General features: G+C 46.3%; 1 protein-coding gene across 5 annotated transcripts in view; it reads left to right on the top strand.

The window, feature by feature from the left end:
* Window positions 1–2,537: 2,537 nt before the first annotated feature.
* Window positions 2,538–19,717, top strand: part of LOC310859259 (multidrug resistance-associated protein 1-like) — an 85,803-nt gene continuing 68,623 nt past the window's right edge. Inside the window, exons 1-4 of one of the 5 annotated variants that reach the window (XM_083765669.1) lie at window positions 2,538–2,654; window positions 14,251–14,427; window positions 16,098–16,223; window positions 18,987–19,124. In XM_083765669.1, coding sequence (XP_083621795.1) covers window positions 2,613–2,654; window positions 14,251–14,427; window positions 16,098–16,223; window positions 18,987–19,124 — 483 coding nt within the window. In that variant the 5' untranslated portion in view covers window positions 2,538–2,612. Of the gene's footprint in view, window positions 2,655–3,670; window positions 3,676–14,250; window positions 14,428–14,968; window positions 14,991–16,097; window positions 16,224–16,356; window positions 16,386–16,627; window positions 16,644–18,986; window positions 19,125–19,717 lie in introns of those variants that run through there. The other 4 variants (XM_083765673.1, XM_083765670.1, XM_083765672.1 and 1 more) reach the window with 4 other exon arrangements.

Below are 19,717 nucleotides of genomic sequence, written 5' to 3'. Positions count from 1 at the left end.
AAACCTCCCTATAGATGTGTTCAGTGTTCACCTGTGTCATGTCTAGTGGTCTATTTAAACCTCCCTACATGTGTTCAGGGTTCACCTGTGTCATGTCTAGTGGTCTATTTAAACCTCCCTATAGATGTGTTCAGGGTTCACCTGTGTCATGTCTAGTGGTCTATTTAAACCTCCCTATAGATGTGTTCAGGGTTCACCTGTGTCATGTCTAGTGGTCTATTTAAACCTCCCTATAGATGTGTTCAGGGTTCACCTGTGTCATGTCTAGTGGTCTATTTAAACCTCCCTACATGTGTTCAGGGTTCACCTGTGTCATGTCTAGTGGTCTATTTAAACCTCCCTATAGATGTGTTCAGAGTTCACCTGTGTCATGTCTAGTGGTCTATTTAAACCTCCCTATAGATGTGTTCAGGGTTCACCTGTGTCATGTCTAGTGGTCTATTTAAACCTCCCTATAGATGTGTTCAGGGTTCACCTGTGTCATGTCTAGTGGTCTATTTAAACCTCCCTATAGATGTGTTCAGGGTTCACCTGTGTCATGTCTAGTGGTCTATTTAAACCTCCCTACATGTGTTCAATGCTCCCTCCCTCCAACAGTTTATAGTTTGTTGTCACAACTATAGCGTCCTGCCCAGCTGTGAGTAAACTTCATCTGCCTGTCTGCCTGCCTGCCTGTCTGCCTGCCTGTCTGTCTGCCTGTCTGTCTGCCTGTCTGTCTGCCTGCATGTCTGTCTGCATGTCTGCCTGTCTGTCTGCCTGTCTGTCTGCCTGCATGTCTGTCTGCCTGCATGTCTGCCTGCATGTCTGTCTGCATGTCTGCCTGTCTGTCTGCCTGTCTGTCTGCCTGCATGTCTGTCTGCCTGTCTGTCTGCCTGCATGTCTGTCTGCATGTCTGTCTGCCTGTCTGCCTGTCTGTCTGTCTGCCTGCATGTCTGTCTGCCTGTCTGTCTGCCTGCATGTCTGTCTGCATGTCTGCCTGTCTGTCTGTCTGTCTGTCTGCTTGCATGTCTGTCTGCCTGCATGTCTGTCTGCCTGCATGTCTGTCTGCATGTCTGCCTGTCTGTCTGCCTGTCTGTCTGCCTGCATGTCTGTCTGCCTGCATGTCTGTCTGCCTGCATGTCTGTCTGCCTGCATGTCTGCCTGCATGTCTGTCTGCATGTCTGCCTGTCTGTCTGCCTGTCTGTCTGCCTGCATGTCTGTCTGCCTGTCTGTCTGCCTGCATGTCTGTCTGCATGTCTGCCTGTCTGTCTGCCTGTCTGTCTGCCTGCATGTCTGTCTGCCTGCATGTCTGCCTGCATGTCTGTCTGCCTGCATGTCTGTCTGCCTGCATGTCTGTCTGCATGCATGTCTGTCTGCATGTCTGCCTGTCTGTCTGCCTGCATGTCTGTCTGCCTGTCTGTCTGCCTGCATGTCTGTCTGCCTGTCTGTCTGTCTGTCTGTCTGTCTGTCTGTCTGCCTTCCTGCCTGCCTGTGGTTCTACATTTGGTCCCATCAACACGTGGCCTCTCCGTGACAATAGATCATCTGAATCTTGCTTCTTGTCTCACCTCAAAAAGTGCAAGAATAGACAGAGCTTGTTGGGGGGGGGGGGAATAAGGAGTGCCGAGGGGGACTGGTGGTTTGTGATGTAGGTAGAGAGGGGGGGTGTGTGTGTGTGTGTGTGTGTGTGTGGGGGGGGGGGGGGGGGGAGTAGGAGAAAGTGGGAGGAGCCTGGATGGGTGTGGATGGAGCTGTCATCCCATTGAGGGGAGTTGCTGCTGTCTGTGGTGTTTTGATCGAGAGCCAACAGACGTGGGAGAGAGAGAGAGAGAGAGAGAGAGAGAGAGAGAGAGAGAGAGAGAGGGAGAGAGAGAGAGAGAGAGAGAGAGGGGGAGAGAGAGGGAGAGAGGGGGAGAGAGAGAGAGAGAGAGGGACGCACACAAGAGAAATTTCCACCCACCACCACCCCGACAAGGACCCACCAGTGCTCATAAACAGCAGAGAGACAGAGGGAGAGAGAGAGAGGGAGGGAGAGAGAGAGAGGCTCATATACAGCAGAGAGACAGAGGGAGAGAGAGAGAGGGAGGGAGAGAGAGAGAGGCTCATATACAGCAGAGAGACAGAGGGAGAGTCAGAAGGACTGGAGAAACTAACGGGGTTAGTCAGCAGAGAGAGAGAGGGAGAGAGAAACAGAGTTTCATTCACAGAGGAGTTGTGTTGCTCACAGAAGACATACTCAACTCAACAACACACACCCTGATAAACACACTGAGTGTGTGAGCACTGAGTGTGCCACCCTCACAGAACAGACAGAAAGACACAGTCAGTACCTTCACTGGGAGGAGAGGAAAGGTCTTAGTATTATACAGGGACAGACAGACACTCAAACACACAGACACACTCACTCACAGAGACAGACAGACAGACAGACACTCAAACACAGACACACTCACTCACTCACAGAGACAGACAGACAGACAGACACTCAAACACACACTCACTCACAGAGACAGACAGAGAGACAGACACTTACACACACACTCGGAGTGAAGTTCAGATCCATTGATTCGTTCCACCACCCCGAGCCAAGTGGAGCGTCTGGAGGGAAAGGAGGAGGGAAGCTCGGAGTGCGGATGGATGCCTTTTGCAGCCTCAGTGGCCTGGACCCTCTGTGGGTGAGTAGAGATGTGTGTGTGACCCTCTGTGGGTGAGTTGAGATGTGTGTGACCCTCTGTGGGTGAGTTGAGATGTGTGTGTGACCCTCTGTGGGTGAGTAGAGATGTGTGTGTGTGTGACCCTGAGTGGGTGAGTAGAGGTGTGTGTATGACCCTCTGTGGGTGAGTAGAGGTGTGTGTGCCTCTGTGGGTGAGTAGAGATGTGTGTGGACCCTCTGTGGGTGAGTAGAGGTGTGTGTGACCCTCTGTGGGTGAGTAGAGGTGTGTGTGCCTCTGTGGGTGAGTAGAGATGTGTGTGTGACCCTCTGTGGGTGAGTAGAGATGTGTGTGTGACCCTCTGTGGGTGAGTAGAGGTGTGTATGACCCTCTGTGGGTGAGTAGAGATGTGTGTGTGACCCTCTGTGGGTGAGTAGAGATGTGTGTGTGACCCTCTGTGGGTGAGTAGAGATGTGTGTGTGACCCTCTGTGGGTGAGTAGAGATGTGTATGACCCTCTGTGGGTGAGTAGAGATGTGTGTGTGACCCTCTGTGGGTGAGTAGAGATGTGTATGACCCTCTGTGGGTGACTAGAGGTGTGTGTGACCCTCTGTGGGTGAGTAGAGGTGTGTATGACCCTCTGTGGGTGAGTAGAGATGTGTGTGTGACCCTCTGTGGGTGAGTAGAGATGTGTGTGTGACCCTCTGTGGGTGAGTAGAGATGTGTGTGTGACCCTCTGTGGGTGAGTAGAGATGTGTATGACCCTCTGTGGGTGAGTAGAGGTGTGTGTGCCTCTGTGGGTGAGTAGAGATGTGTGTGTGACCCTCTGTGGGTGAGTAGAGGTGTGTGTGCCTCTGTGGGTGAGTAGAGATGTGTATGTGACCCTCTGTGGGTGAGTAGAGGTGTGTGTGACCCTCTGTAGGTGAGTAGAGATGTGTATGACCCTCTGTGGGTGAGTAGAGATGTGTGTGTGACCCTCTGTGGGTGAGTAGAGGTGTGTGTGTGACCCTCTGTGGGTGAGTAGAGGTGTGTGTGACCCTCTGTGGGTTTATTGTAAAGAAGTGTTCATTTATACAGGCGTTGAGGCCGTCACAGCTCTTTATTGTAAAGAAGTGTTCATTTATACAGGCGTTGAGGCCCGTCACAGCTCCCGGCCGCTGGCTCACGGCTCCGGGCTCATTGTGTGAGTCCATAAAGCTCTGAGGTGGTTCTGAGGTGGTGAGCCATGCAGCCACAGAGCCGCGTATGAGCCATGTGGCCCCGGCGCTGAGCCATGCCTTCTCACACAGAGCACTCTGCCTTTAGCATTGTGTTCGTCTCAATGGGACGCACTGTACTGTATGTATGGGCTTTATCCGCGTTCATATTTATATCTTTGTCAGATTGTTGATCTGTCATTGATCTTTCAGAGAAACCTGAGTGTTGCTGTGTTATTCTGAGCCGGTGTGTTTCTGAATGACCACCGCAGAACGTGACACTTATGTATGCCGTTTGTTGTTGCACACACGCGACTATATGGCTTTTGTTGTTGTTTTCTGCTTTGGGTGTCTGTTATAATTCCCTGTTCAGACTCACGTGAAATATCTTAACTCATTCTGACCTGAGATCAGATTCATACGAGGTTTCCACTGGACACACACTGGGTCTGATGAACCCATTCTGACCTGAGATCAGATTCTAAAAAATGTCAGTCGTTCTTCGATTTTTCAGAAATAGCAGACCTACAAGCTCGTAGCGCGCCACTCGGTGGCGCGCTATGAGCTTGTAGATCTGCTATTTTTCAATAGCTAAAGCATGACATCATGCTAATACCAAAATGGGTTCCCGTTCAGAATATCTTAACTCATTCATAGCATACGTGTGAGGCACGTAAACACAGCGTTGTTTTTTGCTATTAGTTGTGTGCTTAAAGGACAATTTTAGTTTTTTATGTTTTAGGTTGTTATTAGAGAAAGTAAAAGGTGAGTGTAAGTTTTTTTTTGCTGCTTTTTTTTTGCTGCTTTCTTTCGTTTTAGGGATTGTAGCTGTTTTTGACAGGGGGGCGGGGGCATTCGAGCACGGGGCTAAATATATATGTATTTCTTTACAACATTTTATAGCGATTTATTTTTTTATTCTTTACTGTAGTCCTACTAGACCCCAATAAATTACATTTGGCCACAAAAGATCACGGGATCTGTTGAATGTGTCAAACTGACATATTGAGCCGATGACACACAGTGTGGCTTCCCCCCAGTAGGCTACCTTCACATTCAGTAGATCCTGTGATCTTCTGTGGCCAGATGTAATTTCTTGGGGTCTAGTAGGACTATAGTAAATAATAATAAAAAATAAATCGCTATAACATTTTTTAAAGAAATACATATTTAGCCCCGTGCTCGAATGCCCCCGCCCCCCTGTCAAAAACAGCTAAAATCCCTAAAACGAAAGAAAGCAGCAAATTAAAAATAATTAACACTCATCTTTTACTTTCTCTAATAACAACCTAAAACATAAAATAAAGTTGTCCTTTAACTGTTCCTTGGCTACAAGTGTACCAGTGAAGGCTACAAGTGTACCAGTGAAGGCTACAAGTGTACCAGTGAAGGGTACAAGTGTACCAGTGAAGGCTACAAGTGTACCAGTGAAGGCTACAAGTGTACCAGTGAAGGCTACAAGTGTACCAGTGAAGGGTACAAGTGTACCAGTGAAGGGTACAAGTGTACCAGTGAAGGGTACAAGTGTACCAGTGAAGGCTACAAGTGTACCAGTGAAGGGTACAAGTGTACCAGTGAAGGCTACAAGTGTACCAGTGAAGGCTACAAGTGTACCAGTGAAGGCTACAAGTGTACCAGTGAAGGCTACAAGTGTACCAGTGAAGGGTACAAGTGTACCAGTGAAGGCTACAAGTGTACCAGTGAAGGCTACAAGTGTACCAGTGAAGGGTACAAGTGTACCAGTGAAGGCTACAAGTGTACCAGTGAAGGGTACAAGTGTACCAGTGAAGGGTACAAGTGTACCAGTGAAGGCTACAAGTGTACCAGTGAAGGGTACAAGTGTACCAGTGAAGGCTACAAGTGTACCAGTGAAGGCTACAAGTGTACCAGTGAAGGCTACAAGTGTACCAGTGAAGGCTACAAGTGTACCAGTGAAGGCTACAAGTGTACCAGTGAAGGCTACAAGTGTACCAGTGAAGGCTACAAGTGTACCAGTGAAGGCTACAAGTGTACCAGTGAAGGCTACAAGGGTACCAGTGAAGGTGTTCAGTGTCTGTCTGATCTGCCCTTGAAACCAGTGCAGGTGGAAGTACATGTACTTATTCAAGTACTGTAGGCTACTTAAGTACAATGTGGAGGTATTTGTACTTTCCCATTTCCAACACTCTTACTTCTAATCCACTGTTTCTCAGAGGCAAATATGATATGCTTTTGACTTCACTGCATTTATGTGAAAACCTTTAGTTACTTTAATATCACCAGTTACTTTGTGATCACAGAACACACAGTAAACCACTTCAGCTCCATATCCATTTCAGCCATTTGAAAATAGCCGATCAGCAAGCTCACACGATGTGTCACGGATGGATGCGACACATCGTGTGAGCTTGTAGATCTGCCATTTTCAGTGCTTTTCTACTTCCAGGATTAGGATTAGGAAAGCACCAGCAGCTCTCCACTGACCTTCTCGTCTTCCACCTGCATAGTGAGTGCCTTAGATTAGAAACCCAAACTGAGATGTGACGAAGGCCGGAAGCCCAAGGGAATTCACCTTCGGCCGGACGGACCATCGGGTTCTGTTTTGTCTCACTAGTGACATTTGATTCAGCCAGAGGAGCAGCGAGCGGCGAGCGAGGCCTGGATGACGTGACGTCGTCGAGGCTCTCTTCTCAGTCGAGTCACGTCCATCTCTCTGATGTGCTCATCGCCGTCGTCTTGTATGTCGGCAAACCGCCACATTCCGCGCCCCGGCGCGAAAAATGCATGAGAGCCGAGCCGGGCATCGATCCAGAGCCGAGCCCGGGCATCGATCCAGAGCCGAGCCCGGGCATCGATCCAGAGTCCAACCCGGGCTTCGATCCAGAACAGAATGCCAAAGTCAATGAGAGCACTTGACCCTCTCTCTCTGTGTGTCTCTCTCTCTCTCTCTCTCTCTCTCAATTGTTTCTTTCTTCTTGGCTGACGTGTTAATTTAGGAAATACTGTACTTTATTTGTTTATTTTTGACCGGACAAAGCATATTGCAAAGCAACATTACAAATAAATGCAACGTAAATTCACCGGAATTTAGCAAAGATGCTAAATTGCATCAGCACTATCCCCACACAAAACTAAAGAACTAAACAGGCAAGGCAGTGAAGCATAATTTACGGGACAAGGTACTGTATATAAAAACATACAACAAGAAACGATATGAACAATGTACTCTATGCTTTATGTACAGCTGGACTCCATTTCTTATTCCAGAGGCATATATGCTGTTTCTGTCTTGCATGGCAACAAAGTCCTTTAGTTAATTGCAGCAGTCGACCATATAATCCTATATAATTCTCTCTCTGTCACTGCTTGTAGTTAACCCATTCTGACCTGAGATCAGATTCATACGAGGTTTCCACTATGAGCTTGTAGATCTGCTATTTTTGAGTGGTGCAACCACTCCTACAACCAGCTTGCAATGTCCTCGTACCTGTTTGTTTGTTTGTGTGTGTGTCTGTGTAAGCACGAGTATGTGACTTAATAATAGTAGTAGGGGGCGCCAGAAACAGTGAGAGGGGTAGTGACTCTAATGAGAGAGAGTGAGAGAGAGAGAGAGAGAGAGGGGAGGGGGGGGGGGGGGGGGGGGGGAGGAATTGCACCACTCAGTTCACACGTGTGTGATTTTTAAATAGCTAAAGCACGACATGATGCTAACACCAAAATGGGTTCCGGCCCAGAATGGGTTAAATGTCTGCAACGGCCTTCGGGTGTACAGTACCGGGGATTTATAGGACTTTAATAATTATCCTGCCATGTACAGTACAGTTATCAAGCCAGAAGAGAGGGTGAGGTTTGATGCAACACCCTCCCTCCAAGCGGGACAGGGTGAATGCATTCTGAACGGGGAGCCGTAATCATCACTGTATAGAAACCGTTCAATCTCCTCAAAGCGTCCTGTCATTTGCCTGAGCGTACGAGGCTAGGTAAGACTCTCAAAACAATGATGAGGTTCTTTTTTTTTTTACTTTATACTCAAGTTCTTCTCAACAAGGCGAGCTCTGAGACATGAAGCGCTATATGATTTTTTAGGAAGATTTGCCAATCACGTATCCATTAACCCTTCTGACCTGAGATCAGATTCATACGAGGTTTCCACTGGGACACACACTGGTCTGATTAACCCATTCTGACCTGAGATCAGATTCTAAAAATGTCAGTCGTTCTTCGATTTTTCAAAAATAGCAGACCTACAAGCTCGTAGTGCGCCACTCGGTGGCGCGCTACGAGCTTGTAGATCTGCTATTTTTCAATAGCTAAAGCACGACATGATGCTGACACCAAAATGGGTTCCCGTTCAGAATCGGTTAAAGGTATAGCTTCCAAGCCACAGTAAGATCTTTGCCGAGACTGCAGGAATAAAAGCCGCCGAACATAACTGTATTTTCGCATGGCTTTGCTGACAAGCTGAAAAGTGGACACCCTCCTGTGATCCAAAAACCGTCAGGTTTGTCCCGAGTCCACCGTAACCACATCGGCATACTGTACTGTACTGTACTGTACTGTACTGTACTGTACAGTCAGTGAGAAACCCAAGGGGTATAGTCGACCAAGAAAGAGTTGGTTTGACAAGATTAATTTCCTACGTGAACGTGTTCACCTGCCTCCTGGAATCTGAGGGTTCTGTGAAAATGATCCTTCCCACTCACTGGCTCTCAAGAACGGCATCATGTGTCATTTATGAGTTATCCGTGTGTCGCTTGTCCCAGAGCCATCCAATAGAAGAGTTGCGACATTGAGGGGGCAGAAACCCAGAGCCATCCAATAGAAGAGTTGCGACATTGAGGGGGCAGAAACCCAGAGCCATCCAATAGAAGAGTTGCGACATTGAGGGGGTAGAAACCCAGAGCCATCCAATAGAAGAGTTGCGACATTGAGGGGGCAGAAACCCAGAGCCATCCAATAGAAGAGTTGCGACATTGAGGGGGCAGAAACCGAGCGCTGTTCTAATGCAGCCTGAACTGAGACAAGCTGGAGTTGGAAATACATTGTTTTCAACGAGGGCGGTGCAAATCAGAGCTAGTTTAAAGCATGTGTGCAACATGACAACGGTTTTAAAGTATTGTACAGTAACAACTAAGGTCTCTGTAATGTATATGTTGTACTATTACTACAAAACAATCTAAGATAAAGGGATTTAAGATCATTAACCCATTCTGAACGGGAACCCATTTTGGTGTTGGCATCATGTCGTGCTTTAGCTATTTAAAAATAGCAGATCTACAAGCTCGTAGCGCACCACCGAGTGGCGCGCTACGAGCTTGTAGGTCTGCTATTTTTTGAAAAATCGAAGAACGACTGACATTATTTTAGAATCTGATCTCAGGTCAGAATGGGTTAACCAGACCCAGTGTGTGTCCAGTGGAAACCTCGTATGAATCTGATCTCAGGTCAGAATGGCTTAAAGTCAACAGCCCATGCAGTATTGTCATTCTGTCATTTCAGTGAAGTCTTGTGCAAACCAAACATATTCTGAAGTGCTTCTCCACATGCTCCCTGTAGTCATTAAGCTATAGTACTATATTCTGAAGTAATTCAAGCGAGGTCATGTTTGTAACAGCTGAAATCAATACTATATCAGTATTCTCACCTGCCCATTATGGGCGGGAAACCCTTTTGGTGTTTTGAGCATCATGTTATGCTTATGATTTGAAAAATAGCAGATCTACAAGCTCATATGAGCTTGTATAGGTCTGCTATTTTAGAATAATCGCAAAAATGTGGCGCACATCTTTGAATATATATTCTTTCAGAGCGAACGTTTTTAACTAAAATCTTTGCTTCTCCTGGATGAGTGTTTGGTTGATTAAGTGAGGGGGCCGCATGTGGCCCCCGGGCCGCATGTGGGGCCCATGTATGCCCGGTACTGTACCTGTTGACCATGTGGGGCCCATGTATGCCCGGTACTGTACCTGTTGACCATGTGGGGCCCATGTATGCCCGGTACTGTACCTGTTGACCATGTGGGGCCCATGTATGCCCGGTACTGTACCTGTTGCGGTTGGCTGGCCGGCCGGCCGGCTGGCTGGCTGGGTGCGCGCGGGGGTGTGTGGGTTGTTGTTGCATAATGACCCAGCAGCAAGCAGCCATGATGCCATAAATTGCGGTCACTCTCTCTCCCTCTGAGCTCGTCCACTTTGGGAGTCTATAGCGACTCAGTCCAGTCTTCTGCTTCACGGTCAACCTTTAATCAGACCCAGTGTGTGTCCAGTGGAAACCTCGTATGAATCTGATCTCAGGTCAGAATGGGTTAATCAGACCAGTGTGTGTCCAGTGGAAACCTCGTATGAATCTGATCCCAGGTCAGAATGGGATAAACAGCCTGCAGACACCCTGTTGTCCCTCCTGTACGTCTGAGAGGTGATAATTGTCCCTCCTGTGGGTCTGAGAGGTAATAACCCATTCTGACCTGAGATCAGATTCATTATACGAGGTTTCCACTGGGACACACACTGGTCTGATGAACCCATTCTGACCTGAGATCAGATTCTAAAAAAAATAGCAGACCTACAAGCTCGTAGCGCGCCACTCGGTGGCGCGCTATGAGCTTGTAGATCTGCTATTTTTCAATAGCTAAAGCACGACATGATGCTAACACCAAAATGGGTCTCCGTTCAGAATGGGTTAAAGAGCACCAGTATGACTATGAGTACCAGTAGGGGCGCTGTTGTGCCAGAAACAGAGAGAGAGAGAGAGACAGTGCTGCACTGTTGCCTGCTAATATGAGAGAGAGAGACAGAGAGAGAGAGAGAGAGAGAGAGAGAGAGAGAGCGAGAGGGAGGGGGGGGAGTTTCACCACTCATTTCACACGGGTGTGATTTTTTGTTTTGATCCCAGCAGCACTGTCTGTCGCACTCAGTGGTGGAAAGAAACTAAGTAGATTTACTCTATACTTCAGTACAATTTTGAGGTTTTTGTACTTTGATTTGAGTAGATCCGATACTTTTACTCGTATACTCCACTATACACCTCAGACCTAAGTATTGTACTTTTACTCCGCTACGTTTATTTCTAATCTTTAGTTACTATATAGTTACTTGATTTTGATTATTCTTACAAAACATGCATTAACCATAACCACCATTTGAAAATAGAGATCTGCTATTTTCAAATGACTTTTATGCATTTGAAAACTTGAAATGGGACATTCTGCATACTGAATACTTCCCTAAAGTCCCTACTTTTGGTATACTTAATTCCGGACGATGTAATGCAGTGTTTCTGCATCGCCAGCATTGACTACTTTTACTTAAGTGGAAATATTTGAGTACATTTCTCCTAGCACTGCTCTTTAAGTAACTGTTGACGTGTGGCAACGTTTTGGCCAACACACCTCGTCTGGATAAAGTTTCATTGTTGTTAATAAAAAAGCAGTTAATTAAGTCCTTGGCAGACATTGTTGTTAATAGCACAAGGCCTGACCTGGCGGCTCCTGTCTGTTGACAGCTAGCCGTTCGTTCTCCAAAATGGGGGAAAGTTTCCAAATGCACTTTAGAGTTTAGACGTTTGGTCAGAAAGCCCCAACCCTGACTCAGCTCCCCTCCGGAAAGACCAAGAAAGAAGAAGGCCACTTATGCACACTCTCTCATGCGTATACAACACCGACACTGGCACGCACACACACACACACACACACACACACACACACACACACACACACACACACACACACACACACACACACACACACACACACACACACACACATTCTGTCAGCTAGCTGTGGTTTCACCGTCCATTGCCTAGACACACACAGACGGAGATCTAAGTCCAACAATATATCTCTGGCCTCGCTCCACCAGGCCTGTCCTGGATGAGTGTTTGGATGAATAATAAATAATACATTCTCAGAATTCAACATGGATTCATTTATACGGATAATGTATTTTGGTTGACAAAAACAGCGAACTCTCATGCGTGTGCTATCCGTCGCCACAAGTAAGACGCGTGAACGCGGCGAGCAAACGCAGCTGGTGTTGTGGCAGTCTGACACACACACACACACACACACACACACACACACACACATACTGTACACACACACACACACACACACACACACACACACACACACACACACACACATACTGTACACACACACACACACACACACACACACACACACACACACACACACACACACATACTGTACACACACACACACACACACACACACACACACACACATACTGTACACACACAGAGCTTTTTGTCGTTTGTGTGTGTGATACAGCTGCTCTACTGCATGGGTCTCACTGGCGTTCGCAAAAATATGGGTCTCTTTGATTGATTTATTGAAAACTTTACAGTTTGCAGGAAAAAGAAAAACACGGGAAAGTAAAAATACAGTTCAAGTCTAAGAGGATTTATAACCCAAGAAAGCACTATGCGGCTTGTTTCCATAAAGGTCCTTCATATTCAATTAGCCGCTGCTATGTCCAACCAGGGAAACTCCCCCCTGTCAGGTGTAAAGGAGCAACTTGGACACTCAGGCATGAAGGAAGCATGAGTTCAAGTCCGTTGCTCTCTAAATGGCAAACATGGGCTAAGCGTGCTGAAACCTGCATATCAGGGAACAGCGTCTATGATTACCTGCTGTTGCCGGGAGCCTTAATGTCACTTTAAACATGAGCTATATTTCTTGACCTTTAAAATGGCCCACGCAGTACCCTGGGTGGGGTGGTTGGAAGAAAGGGGTCTTTCTTTCTGCGTGGAGGTTGCATGTTCTCCCCGTGTCCCCTATAGGGTAGGTACCCTCACATGTTCTCCCCGTGTCCCCTATAGGGTAGGTACCCTCACATGTTCTCCCCGTGTCCCCTATAGGGTAGGTACCCTCACATGTTCTCCCCGTGTCCCCTATAGGGTAGGTACCCTCACATGTTCTCCCCGTGTCCCCTATAGGGTAGGTACCCTCACATGTTCTCCCCGTGTCCCCTATAGGGTAGGTACCCTCACATGTTCTCCCCGTGTCCCCTATAGGGTAGGTACCCTCACATGTTCTCCCCGTGTCCCCTATAGGGTATAGGTACCCTCACATGTTCTCCCCGTGTCCCCTATAGGGTAGGTACCCTCACATGTTCTCCCCGTGTCCCCTATAGGGTAGGTACCCTCACATGTTCTCACTGTGTCCCCTAGGGTAGGTACCCTCACATGTTCTCCCTGTGTCCCCTAGGGTAGGTACCCTCACATGTTCTCCCTGTGTCCCCTAGGGTAGGTACCCTCACATGTTCTCCCCGTGTCCCCGGGCCTATAGGGTAGGTACCCTTACATGTTCTCCCTTTGTCCCCTATAGGGTAGGTACCCTTACATGTTCTCCCCGTGTCCCCTATAGGTTTTGGTACCCTCACATGTTCTCCCCGTGTCCCCTATAGGGGGTAGGTACCCTCACATGTTCTCCCCGTGTCCCCTATAGGGGGTAGGTACCCTCACATGTTCTCCCCGTGTCCCCTATAGGGTAGGTACCCTCACATGTTCTCCCCGTGTCCCCTATAGGGGGTAGGTACCCTCACATGTTCTCCCCGTGTCCCCTATAGGGTAGGTACCCTTACAAGAAAAAAAACATGCAGTAATCCTGGTCACTAAACTGCCTCCCCCTGGCCAGCCGGGGCGCCTGATGGAGGGGAAAGGAACTGGTTGGAATAACGTGTTCCATCCACGCGCTACCTCCAACCAGGGAAACTCCCCCCTGTCAGGTGTAAAGGAGCAACTTGGACACTCAGGCATGAAGGAAGCATGAGTTCAAGTCCGTTGCTCTCCCCTTGTCCCCCATATATGGGGACTAGGTTGGTCTCCCCTTGTCCCCCATATATGGGGACTAGGTTGCTCTCCCCTTGTCCCCCATATATGGGGACTAGGTTGCTCTCCCCTTGTCCCCCATATATGGGGACTAGGTTGCTCTCCCCTTGTCCCCCATATATGGGGACTAGGTTGGTCTCCCCTTGTCCCCCATATATGGGGACTAGGTTGCTCTCCCCTTGTCCCCCATATATGGGGACTAGGTTTCTCTCCCCTTGTCCCCCATATATGGGGACTAGGTTGCTCTCCCCTTGTCCCCCATATATGGGGACTAGGTTGGTCTCCCCTTGTCCCCCATATATGCTGACTAGGTTGGTCTCCCCTTGTCCCCCATATATGGGGACTAGGTTGGTCTCCCCTTGTCCCCCATATATGGGGACTAGGTTGGTCTCCCCTTGTCCCCCATATATGGGGACTAGGTTGGTCTCCCCTTGTCCCCCATATATGGGGACTAGGTTGGCGGAGGGTGTGTAGAGCCCAGGATCACATTATAGATAATTGACACAGGGGTGAAAAATGGGTTACAAAATCGTGGGATAAAAAATTACCCAGTGGTACCTCTCTAACGCTCTGCTTCCATTCTCCTGCATGTATAAGGACTGGAACCGGACCTGGTACACGGCCCACCCGGACCTCACCCAGTGCTTCCAGAACACGGTGCTGGTGTGGGTCCCCTGCGTCTACCTCTGGCTGCTGGCCCCCTTCTACGGCCTGCACCTCTACTGTCATGACCGAGGACGCATCCGCATCTCCTGCCTGTGTACCGCTAAGATGGTGAGACAATATATCCTCATCCTCTCATCGCACGCATACCAGTGTTGTTTTCGTTGACTAAAACTAAGACGAAAAATGTTCGTCGACTACCTTTTTCCACTGACGAAAACTAAATGGAAACTAAATTAAAACTAAGCTATGGTGACTAAAACTAAGACTAAATATACTGACAATTTCGTCGGCAAATAAAAACTAGACAAAAATGTTAGGAAGGGACTAGTGGACGAGAGATCCAGTATAAGTCATTTTACACTTGGTTGCACTCATTACGACGGCATCAAGACCGTCGTAAATACATTTTAGTCGACTGAATCAACTGTAGATTTAGTCGACTAAAATCTTATGACATTTAGTCGACTAAAACTAGACTAACACTAAGACATTCCAGGTGACTAAAATGTGACTAAAACTAAATGAAGTTTCAGTCCAAAGACTATGACTAAAACTAAAATAGAAATTTGCTGCCAAAAAAAAAACACTGGTACAGCTAAGATGGAGAGACAATATATCCACATCCTCTCATCACATGCATACACATCTCCTGCCTGTGTACCGCTAAGATGGTGAGACAACATGTGACCAGATTTGACTGAGAGACTGCCATCGCACACATTCCAGCTTTTCACCAGAGGAGAAAAACTTTTTTTTATTTTTTTTTCAAAATGAGTTAATAGCACAGGCAGACTCTTCACATACTAGAGCATGTCTGAAATAAGTGTCAAAGCTGAAATTGACATGTAAATATGAAAAGAATGCTTAAACATGTAGCTATTGTAATGTTAGAGACCACAGAAGTGAACCTTTCAAGCCTGTTTTCTCAACTCGCTGTTTTCTGCAAGACATTACTCTATAAGCCATATCTCCAAAACTGGTGGGTCAAACTGAACAACCAATATGTCAATTTGAAGCTATGATTCCCTGCTTTGATATGAAATGAAAAAAACAAAAATTCAAAAAAATCCAATGGCAGTCTCCCAGTCATTTGGTCACATATATCCACATCCTCTCATCGATCGATTATTTCCCTCTACGAAATGTCATTGCATATACATTTAGGATTCTCTTTATTATTAAATGTCATTGCATATACATTTAGGATTCTCTTTATTATTAAATGTCATTGCATATACATTTAGGATTCTCTTTATTATTAAATGTCATTGCATATACATTTAGGATTCTCTTTATTAAATGTCATTGCATATACATTTAGGATTCTCTTTATTAAATGTCATTGCATATACATTTAGGATTCTCTTTATTATTAAATGTCATTGCATATACATTTAGGATTCTCTTTATTATTAAATGTCATTGCATATACATTTAGGATTCTCTTTATTAAATGTCATTGCATATACATTTAGGATTCTCTTTATTATTAAATGTCATTGCATATACATTTAGGATTCTCTTTATTAAATGTCATTGCATAATTATACATTTAGGATTCTCTTTATTGCCGAATTAGATTTTGACAGCAGTTTTGATACTGGTTTAGTCATTTTAGCCTTTCGACGTTCGTCATATTTTGTCATCTGAAATGTTTTAGTGTTAGTACTCTATACAGTCTAACAGTGTTAGTAGGAAAATCTATCATAATGGCTGATTTTCTGTTTGTCTGCCTGTCTGTCTGTCTGTCTGTCTGTCTCTCATGGTTCCGATCCAAGGTTCTAGGCTTCCTGCTGGCCTCCTTCGGTCTGGTGGAGTTCTTCTACATCCTCCTGGAACGGAGTCAGGAGATCCAGGAGCACATGGTGTTCCTGCTCAGCCCCATCGTACGCAGCATGACCGTGGTAAATATATAAACACATGGTGTTCAGCCCCATCGTACGCAGCATGACCGTGGTAAATATATAAACACATGGTGTTCAGCCCCATCGTACGCAGCATGACCGTGGTAAATATATAAACACATGGTGTTCCTGCTCAGCCCCATCGTACGCAGCATGACCGTGGTAAATATATAAACACAGCCCCATCGTACACAGCATGACCGTGGTAAATATATAAACACAGCCCCATCGTACGCAGCATGACCGTGGTAAATATATAAACACAGCCCCATCGTACGCAGAATGACCGTGGTAAATATATAAACACAGCCCCATCGTACGCAGCATGACCGTGGTAAATATATAAACACAGCCCCATCGTACGCAGAATGACCGTGGTAAATATATAAACACAGCCCCATCGTACGCAGCATGACCGTGGTAAATATATAAACACAGCCCCATCGTACGCAGCAACTCTTAACCCATTCTGACCTGAGATCAGATTCTAAAAATGTCTTCTACGTCAGTCGTTTTCGAAAATAGCAGACCTACAAGCTCGTAGCGCGCCACTCTATGAGCTTGTAGATCTGCTATTTTTCAATAGCTAAAGCATAACATAGTGCTAACATAAACCTTAAAGGAGAATTCCATGCTAGAAGGCTTTCTTACCTTTATCTGTAGTTGTTACGTCCCCACCAAAGAGACAACAAAGAGTTATATTGTGCAAAAGTGCATTATTGGCTATTTCCTCTACCATAAGCCCTCAATGGGGGTTTGGGTTTTTGTGCTATTTCCGCTTATTTCCATCGAAATAAGTAGTAAAGTGTGCCGCTTGGGATACTATTTACATTATGAAGAGAGGATACTGTATATACAAAAAAAAGAAACAAATAATTAGCATAACACCCCATAGCCCCATTCAATTCATTGCAATTCATTGAGGGCTTATGGTAGGGGAAATAGCCAATAATGCGCTTTTGCACAACATAACACCTGGACCTGTTTGGTGGGGACGTAACAACTACAAAGAAAGGTATAAGAAAGCCTTCTAGCATGGAATTCTCCTTTAATGTAAAGGCGTAATGCGTAATGCCCCCTCCCAATAGCCTCCATACATAGACCTGGAACGCGGTGTACTGGCCGAGTCGCCGCTTTGACCAACTTGTTATTCTAGGTACGTAAACATCAGTCGATGTACAGTTAGTTAAAGTCTGGGAACTTTTCTCTTCAACCCGCAAAACAATTGGTGGTCATTTTCCATGAAAAGTTGTTCATGTTTATGACATTGACTATAATCAGTGACGTTGCAGCTCTGCTTCCTTCCTTCCTCAGCTGGTACACACACACGGTATAATTACTAGGTAGGGCAACGAGTTAAGGCTTGGCGGTGTAATAGAGCTATAAGTTCCACCCACACACACACACACACACACACACACACACACACACACACACACACACACACACACAGATGGCCATGCTCAAGTGGTTTTTAATCAGACCAGTGTGTGTCCAGTGGAAACCTCGTATGAATCTGATCTCAGGTCAGAATGGGTTAAAGTGAACGCAGCGCGTGTGAAGGATGTCGTACACACTAGCGTGCGTTATACTAGACCTAACAGCTGTTGTTGCTTTATTGACGGAAGTCATCTGGATCCACATGAGGGCCTGGCCTGGTCTGGTCTGGTCTGGTCTGGTCTGGTCTGGTCTGGTCTGGTCTGGTCTGGTCTGGGCGCCTCGGGGAAATCCCCAACATCTATTTTCTTTCTCCAAAGTCCAAAACCAGCAGCAGCCCATTCTGGACACACACTGGTCTTATTAAGCATTGTATTATACAAGCTCATACGAGCTTGTATAGGTCTGCTATTTTTTTTCTTTTTAATCTCGCAAATGTGGCACAAACCTTTCGAATATATATTCTTTCACAGCGAACGTTTTTAACTCAAATCTTTTTGCTTCGGAGAGGACCCTGGACCCTGGGGGGGGGGGGGGGGGGGGTCCGCGGCCAATTACATAAAATGTTTGGGGTTCTTGACATGAAATAGTTTGCAAAACCACTGACATAGAAACATAGTTTTCTTTTCAGAAAACTATCCTTTCCTGAAGTGCCCTTGAGCAAGGCATTGAACCCGTACCATGAAATGTTCTATGAGCAGGGCCTGGCTGTAAACAAGTTCTTGAGCTTAGTCCAGTTACCCTGCAGGGTAAACATAGTACCTTTCCTTTCCTTAGTCCAGTTACCCTGGGTAAACATGGTACCTTTCCTTTCCTTAGTCCATTTACCCTGGGTAAACATAGTACCTTTCCTTTCCTTAGTACAGTTACCCTGGGTAAACATGGTACCTTTCCTTTCCTTAGTCCAGTTACCCTGGGTAAACATGGTACCTTTCCTTAGTCCAGTTACCCTGGGTAAACATAGTACCTTTCCTTTCCTTAGTCCAGTTACCCTGGGTAAACATGGTACCTTTCCTTTCCTTAGTCCAGTTACCCTGGGTAAACATGGTACCTTTCCTTAGTCCAGTTACCCTGGGTAAACATGGTACCTTTCCTTTCCTTAGTCCAGTTACCCTGGGTAAACATGGTACCTTTCCTTAGTCCAGTTACCCTGGGTAAACATGGTACCTTTCCTTTCCTTAGTCCAGTTACCCTGGGTAAACATAGTACCTTTCCTTTCCTTAGTCCAGTTACCCTGGGTAAACATGGTACCTTTCCTTTCCTTAGTCCAGTTACCCTGGGTAAACATGGTACCTTTGCTGTGCTTTATTTTGTCTCCCCCTATAGGTCCTGGCGCTGTGTGTCATCCAGATGGAGCGTCTCCGAGGCTGTCGCTCCTCCGTGTTCCTCTTCCTGTTCTGGCTCCTGGCCGTGGTCTGCTCCCTGGTACCGCTCAGGGCCAAGATCCAGCTGGCCGTGGACGAGGTACGATACCCTGTTTATTACTGGGATGGATGCAGTGAAGTCCTCTAGATGTTTCCAACAGACTGTATCATATTATTGGTCATCATGGTGGTGTAAACCAGCTTGATGGAGCTGATGTCAACCAGAGTGCAGAGTAGGAGAGTATAGCGACACAAAGCAGGTGCCTATGTGGGCTATAGTTCCACACATTGCTCCTATAATATGACTGGAACTATATCCTGTTAGAATGATAGAATGAGCACTTCTATAGGGCTATAGTTCCACACATTGCTCCTATAATATGACTGGAACTATATCATGCCCTATGGGCTATAGTTCCACACATTGCTCCTATAATATGACTGGAACTATATCCTATAGTTCCACACATTGCTCCTATAATATGACTGGAACTATATCCCGTTAGAATGATAGAATGAGCACTTCTATAGAGCTATAGTTCCACACATTGCTCCTATAATATGACTGGAACTATATCCTGTTAGAATGATAGAATGAGCACTTCTATAGAGCTATAGTTCCACACATTGCTCCTCTAATATGACTGGAACTATATCCCGTTAGAATGATAGAATGAGCACTTCTATAGGGCT

Source organism: Protomyctophum parallelum (genome assembly GCF_964188405.1).
Source record: "Protomyctophum parallelum genome assembly, chromosome: 5".
In the NCBI taxonomy this organism is placed as follows: Eukaryota; Metazoa; Chordata; class Actinopteri; order Myctophiformes; family Myctophidae; genus Protomyctophum; species Protomyctophum parallelum.
Note: the sequence above shows the minus strand (reverse complement) of the source record. Positions and strands in the feature narration are given on the sequence as shown.